Genomic DNA, 6,377 nt, shown 5'->3' with positions numbered 1-6,377 from the left:
TTTTTTTTTTTTAAAACAGACTTAATTCACTATTCTTGTATAAAAACCCTATGTTGTAGCCACAGCTGGAGGCTGGGTCCTCTGCACTCTGGTGTGGGTCTTGACAAGATGGTCAATGAATTCTTGGTGAGACTTGGTGAACACTGTCTCTTTCCAGAGATCAGGAATGAGATAGCTATAGGTCTTGGAAATGGCATCAAAAGTGGCCTTGGCTAGAAAGCAGAAAATAGGAGGATTGGTGGTATGACTTGAGACAAACCCTCGACCCCAGGACCTGAAGGGGTTGCACTCCCAGGAACAGAGAGGCCACTGTGGGCAATTCTGTCATGCATTAGGAGAGCCTTCCTTTCTCTCCCTGAAATTTTGATGTTTTTCTGACAGATTTCACACAGGGCTCATTGCAAAGCCTTGTTTCATTCTAGGGCTAACCCTCTGCAGAGCAACCTGGTTTTATGCTTTCTAATTTAGCTTTTAAGTTTTTCTAGACCCATGTATTGCAGAAAGAATCACTGGTGTTCTGAAGATTGCTTCTTTTTTGTCAACATTTGTAAAAACAGTTTGTTTATGTGACGAGCAAAGCACTAATGGGGGCCAATCTCCCTGCAGACAGTGGTCTCGAGGTGTTAGCAGTGCAGCGAGTGTCAAAGACCCAGGCCTGGCAGCGCACAGGGAGGGCTGGCAGAGAAGACAGTGGCATCTGTTACCGGCTGTATACCGAGGAAGAGTTTGAGAAGTTTGAGAAGATGACCATGCCAGAGATCCAGAGGTAGGCTCCAGTGACTTCTGCCATTTGCTCCCATGTCTTTCCTGTCTGCTTGTGCTTGCCCTGAGCTGCAGGGTTCACTCCCTCTCCTCACAGAGAGGCTCTGACTCACTGGCAGGGTCGTTGTGAGCAGCCTTCATCTCTCATTCTTCCTAGGTGTAACTTGGCCAGTGTGATGCTTCAGCTCCTAGCAATGAAAGTCCCAAATGTGCTCACCTTTGACTTCATGTCCAAACCATCTCCAGGTAAGCAGAATCCTCAGTGTATAGTGTAAGGTGATGAGTAGAAAAGCAACAACAAATGGACTCTTCCAAAAAATTTTATTTTAGTTGTCTCCTTTTGTCTATATAATTTTATAGAAAACAATGTGAGCTATCAGAGAAGCATCTCAAAATCACAAAATGATTTGTTTGTTTGCTTAGAGACAAGGTTTATTTAGAGTCGGTTCTCACAGTGTTGCCCAAGTTGGAGTGCAGTGGCTATTCACAGGCACAGTTAGTGCACACCAGGGCGCCTGGCTGTGAAACAATGGATTCTGTGCTGTCAGCATCATCACAATCAGGTTCCTTAACCTTTGGAACCAGCAAAGGTCATGAGGTGGCTCCATGGGATGCTACAGAAACCTGATGAAATTTTATCAGTGCAAAGGCTATAAAAATCAAATTTCTTTGCTTTTATCTAGAACTTGATCAGTCCCTGCTCTTCATTAATAATCTCTTGCTGGGCATGGTGGCTCACACCTATAATCCCATCACTTTGGGAGACTGGTAGGAGGATCCCTTGCGCTGGGAGTTTGAGGCTGCAGTGAATTACGATCATTCTGCTGCACTGCAGTCTGGGCAATAGAGCAAGACCCTCTCAAAAAAAAAAAGTAATCTTTCTATGAAGGAAGAAAACAACAATTGGGATTCTTAATATTAGTATTTTTGGCATTGTGACCACTCATCAATACAACATTTTCCTGTTGTTTTTTTTTTTTTTCCTTTAAGGAAGAAATATAATTGGTTAAGAAAAAGAAAGAAAAGAAAAAGCAAACAGTTGATGGGTATACAAGGGTCCCATGTTTAGATTCATAGTTTTCCTTCCATAGAGCAGCTACTGAGACCATTTTTCTGGTTGTTTTTGGAAAAGTTTGTATGTATGTGAGTGTCTCTTTTTATTTTTGTTTATTTATTTTTGTTGTTGTTGTTGTTTTTGAGACAGAGTCTCACTCAATCCTGGTTTGGGTGCCATGGCGTCATAACACAGTAACCTCAAATTCTTGGGCTCAAGTGATCCTCTAGTCTCAGCCTCCTAAGTAGCTGGGACTAGAGGCGCCCACCACAACGTCCAGCTTTTTTTTTTTTTTTTTTTTTTTAGAGACAGATTCCTGCTCTTGCTCAGGCTGGTCTCAATCTTCTGAACTCAAGCAATTGACCTGCCTCGGCCTCCCAGAGTGCTAGGATTACAAGTGTGAGCCACCATGCCTGGCCTTGTCTCTTTATAAACACAAATAGCAACAACACGTGTACACTGTTCTATGTTTGATTGTTTTTCTTTTTAGTGCTAAATTCCTACAAAGTAATAACATATAAGGTATAAGGGTTAGTAAAATCAACACCACACACCCATTACCACTGCCATTAAAGCTTCTGGGATCCTTCCCTGGCTGCCCTCACTTCCTTCCCACTCCCTTAGGGTAACCCCTCCACCACCTTTTGTTGATAATTCCCTCATTTTTCTTTATGGTTTTACTATATGTGTATATATCCCTAAAGAATTTGTTGTTTCAGTTTGCATATTTATGTATTGATTCTTCAATAACTTTTTTGTTGTTTTTGTTGAGACAGAGTCCCACCCTATGCCCCTGAGCAGAGTGCAGTGGTATGGTAGCTCACTGTAACCTCAGACTCAGGCTGTGGGCATCTCACTGCCTCAGCCTCTGGAAGCCTCTGGAATTACAGGCACTCACTGCAGCACCTGGCTGGGTTTTTCCATTTTTTTCATGAGTCGGGGTCTCACTCTCGCTTAGGCAAGTCTCGAAATCCTGAGCTCAATTCTCCCTCCTCAGCCTCCCACAGTGCTGGGATTACTATTCTTCAATAACTTTCATCATTCAACATGTTCTCTAAGGTTTATTTGTGTTGAAGCTTTTTCACCACTAAATGCTGTTCCATTCTGTGAATAAACCGAAGTGCATTTATCCATCCTCTATTGATAAACATTGCTTTAGAAAGGCAATGAAAAGCACCTTTTTTCATTTTTTCTTTTTTTTTTTGAGACAGAGTCTCACTTTGTCACCCCCAGTAGAGTACATCACAGCTCACAGCAACCTCAAACTTTTGGGTTCAAGCAATTCTCTTGCCTCAGCCTCCCAAGTAGCTGGGACTGCAGGTGCCTACCACAACACCTGGCTATTTTTTGTTGTAGTTGTTTTAGTTGTCATTGTTATTTAGCAGGCCCGGGCCAGGTTTGAACCCACCAGCTCCTATGTATGTGGCCAGAGCCCTAACCACTGAGCTACGGGTGCTGAGCCCACCTTGCTTTTTTCACTTACAATATTGTATAAATCATTCCCTGCTAGTATGTATGTATTTACTACATCCTTAGAAATTCTTTTTTATTCTTTCATAGGTAATGCATTTACATGGTTCAAAATTTTATAAATATGAGAGTAAATATAAATAGTAAATAGCATCCTTCTCACTCCTTGTCTCCCAGCCTCCCCGGTGACCTCTGAGGTAACTGGTATTTCCATTGTTACATGTTTGCTTCTGGAGATATGGTCTCTGTACAAAGTATGAGTGTATCTACAGGTGAAATTTATATGTGTATTAAGCATTGCTGGGTCAAAAGGTATGTGCATTCAAAATTTACTTACACATTGCCAAATTATAGGTCATTTTAAAAGGGAATTGAAATGAACACAGTGATGTCATTAACCACTTTGACAAGTAGGTTGAGGGGGCAGTGGTGATTGTGATCTTTGCTGATGTTTGATAATAGAGTTATCAAAAGCTCCTAGAAATACTGAACTAGCTGTAACTTCATCCTTTTTTTGGATTTTTGGCTCCTCTGTTTCTTTAGATCACATTCAGGCGGCCATTGCCCAACTGGACCTGTTAGGTGCTCTTGAACATAAGGAGGACCAGCTTACCCTGACTCCAATTGGAAGAAAGATGGCAGCATTTCCTTTAGAACCCAAATTTGCCAAAGTAAATGAGACCCTCTCCTCAGTCCCCTTTCTGTACATTACAGGTTAGCAATCCCAAAGTTGACTACTGAACCCAGTGCTTCTAGATTAATATCACTTTTTCTCTTAAATAATTATCAGCCCCTTCTTTGTATATAACCCTAATTTATGTTCTATGTGGGATTCAAAGACATATTAAGTGACAAGGAATTTGGAATCCTGTGGGAAGGTAGTCATCTGTTTTATAAAAAAGCAAAGTAACATTAATATCATTGTTTTGGAAACACTTGCCCTTGAACTCCTTAGAAGGGAAACTCCAAAAGCATTATACAGAAATACTGTATTCAGGAATTAGGGAAAAGCTGGGTTTATATAGTTTTTTATTTTGATTTGCAGACCATCCTCCTGTCCCCTAAATTCCACTGTACAGAGGAGATTCTGACCATCGTCTCCCTGCTGTCTGTGGACAGTGTCCTTCACAACCCTCCTTCCCGGCGGGAGGAAGTACAGGGTGTCCGGAAGAAGTTCATATCTAGTGAGGGCGACCACATTACCCTGCTCAACATCTATCGAACCTTCAAAAACACAGGTGGAAATAAGGTCAGCCTCATTGTGTTCTTCTCAAATAACTCCTGCTGCTTTTAGGCATTTGAAGTGTACTTTACCTTTTTGGCTGAATCACCTAAAAAGCCACCAAAAAGAAAGCCACATGTCATTTCAGAAATGTCTGAATACTGGGAGATCACCAAGGAAAAAATGTCATTCCAGCCTTTGTTCTCCTTGTGTTTGTTTAACTTGTACTTAATAACTAAAACTTTGGTGATGCAGTTTCCTAGCCACAGATTTTCTTTTTCCCCCATCTATCCCTAACTTACAGTAGTTTTTGTTGTTATGATATTTGAGTTCCTTGAACTAAGATGGAAAATGGCAGTATATTCTTTCCTCTAGTAATAAGATCACTACTTGTGCCATAGTGTGCACACTTTCACTTAAAAAAAAGAAGAGCTACCACTTAAAAAAAAAAAACTACCATGTCGGTTTAGTACTTATAACCAGAAGTATCCAGCCTTTTTTTGTTTCTGCCACACATTGGAAGAATAAGAGTTGTGTTAAGCCACACATTAAATACAAAAACACTAATGATAGCTTATGAGTATAAAAAAAGGTCTGTGGCAATATCTGGCACCACAGGTAAGCAAAATAGTCCTCAAATAATCTGCATGTGGCTGCACGTTGGACACCCTGCATATAATTTTTGCTATATGTATGCTTCAATATAGTTTTAGGGAAATAAAATGCTGTGGCTATAATAAAAGCCCTGTTCTGCTCCTGTCTCATTCCTTTCTTCTATACTGTTAAGTACTGGCCTGAAGTTGCTGTGCATTCTCCATGGGTAAGAGTATGTTTCATATCTGTCAATGTGATATGCTACAGATATAAATGTTTTCTCACCTTGTCCTTTTGCAGCTTCTATTTCCTGGAGCTGCAGTGACCATCCCATGTAGTTTTCCTTGTGCACATGGGGCAGAATTTCTCTGAGGCCACTCCCTAGGAGTAGACCTGCCAGGGCTTCATGAAGCTGACAAGTAACTCCCCAAAGTTGGCAACATCTCATTATTCCCCCCGTAGTACTATGAGTTTCCATTTCCACCATCTTAGCTGAAATAACTTTAATTTTTGCCATGTTGATAGATGTGAAATAGTATGTCAGTTTATTAAACTACATTGCCATGATTTCTTAAGAGACTACGATTGCTTAATTAAGTTCATTGGGCATTTATATTTCCTCTTCTGTGAGTTGTCTGTTCATATCTTTGCCCATTTTTCTAGTGGGTTGTTGGTCTTAATGATTTGTAGGACTTTTTTAATATTCTGGAGGTACTGATTCTTTACTGGGTATGGTGCAAATATTCCAATGTGTATTTTTTTTTCTTGGTGATTTAACATAAGGAAATTTTTAGTTTTATTTTAGTTTAAATTATTAATATTTTTCTTTACAGTTCATGATTTTGGGTACCTGAAGTTTTTCCTCTGAATTCAACTGTTCTAAAATTTTTAAAATTTTTTTTCTTTATAGAAATGAGAGGATTGTAATATCTCTTTTTCTCCTATTTAGGAATGGTGCAAAGAGAATTTTGTCAACAGTAAGAATATGACGCTAGTCACTGAAGTCAGAGCACAGCTGAGGGACATCTGCTTAAAGGTATTATCTCTTCCTGGTGTTTTTTGGGTGACTAAACTGTCACTTTTCTTTTTACATATACATGTGTTTATTAGGTTCCACTTTTTGCCTTCACAGAATTAAAAAGGCTTAAAATTTACCAACAATAACAATGTTGTTAAAGATAAGGACTAGAAACAAAAACTTCATAAAGAATGAATGAAGATAATAAATACATTCAGAAAAGAAATCAGACGATTGCTGCAACAAAGTGTTAAGCA

General features: G+C 39.7%; 1 protein-coding gene and 1 non-coding gene across 2 annotated transcripts in view; one reads left to right on the top strand and one right to left on the bottom strand.

Moving 5' to 3' along the window:
• The window catches only part of DHX33 (DEAH-box helicase 33), a 27,874-nt gene that overhangs the window by 14,342 nt on the left and 7,155 nt on the right, over nucleotides 1-6,377 (top strand). The window contains exons 7-11 of the mRNA XM_003791232.3: nucleotides 607-766; nucleotides 920-1,008; nucleotides 3,830-3,957; nucleotides 4,332-4,535; nucleotides 6,052-6,138. Coding sequence (XP_003791280.2) covers nucleotides 607-766; nucleotides 920-1,008; nucleotides 3,830-3,957; nucleotides 4,332-4,535; nucleotides 6,052-6,138 — 668 coding nt within the window. The remainder of the gene's footprint in view (nucleotides 1-606; nucleotides 767-919; nucleotides 1,009-3,829; nucleotides 3,958-4,331; nucleotides 4,536-6,051; nucleotides 6,139-6,377) is intronic.
• Nucleotides 279-408, bottom strand: LOC111725708. Its single transcript, XR_002773718.1, has one exon. It is a non-coding gene; the product is annotated as a small nucleolar RNA SNORA64/SNORA10 family (small nucleolar RNA).

The sequence above is a fragment of the Otolemur garnettii genome, unplaced genomic scaffold (genome assembly GCF_000181295.1).
Source record: "Otolemur garnettii isolate 467f Iridium unplaced genomic scaffold, OtoGar3 scaffold00046, whole genome shotgun sequence".
In the NCBI taxonomy this organism is placed as follows: domain Eukaryota; kingdom Metazoa; phylum Chordata; class Mammalia; order Primates; family Galagidae; genus Otolemur; species Otolemur garnettii.
The sequence above is the reverse complement of the archived record's forward strand: the minus strand, read 5'-3'. Positions and strand labels throughout refer to the sequence as shown.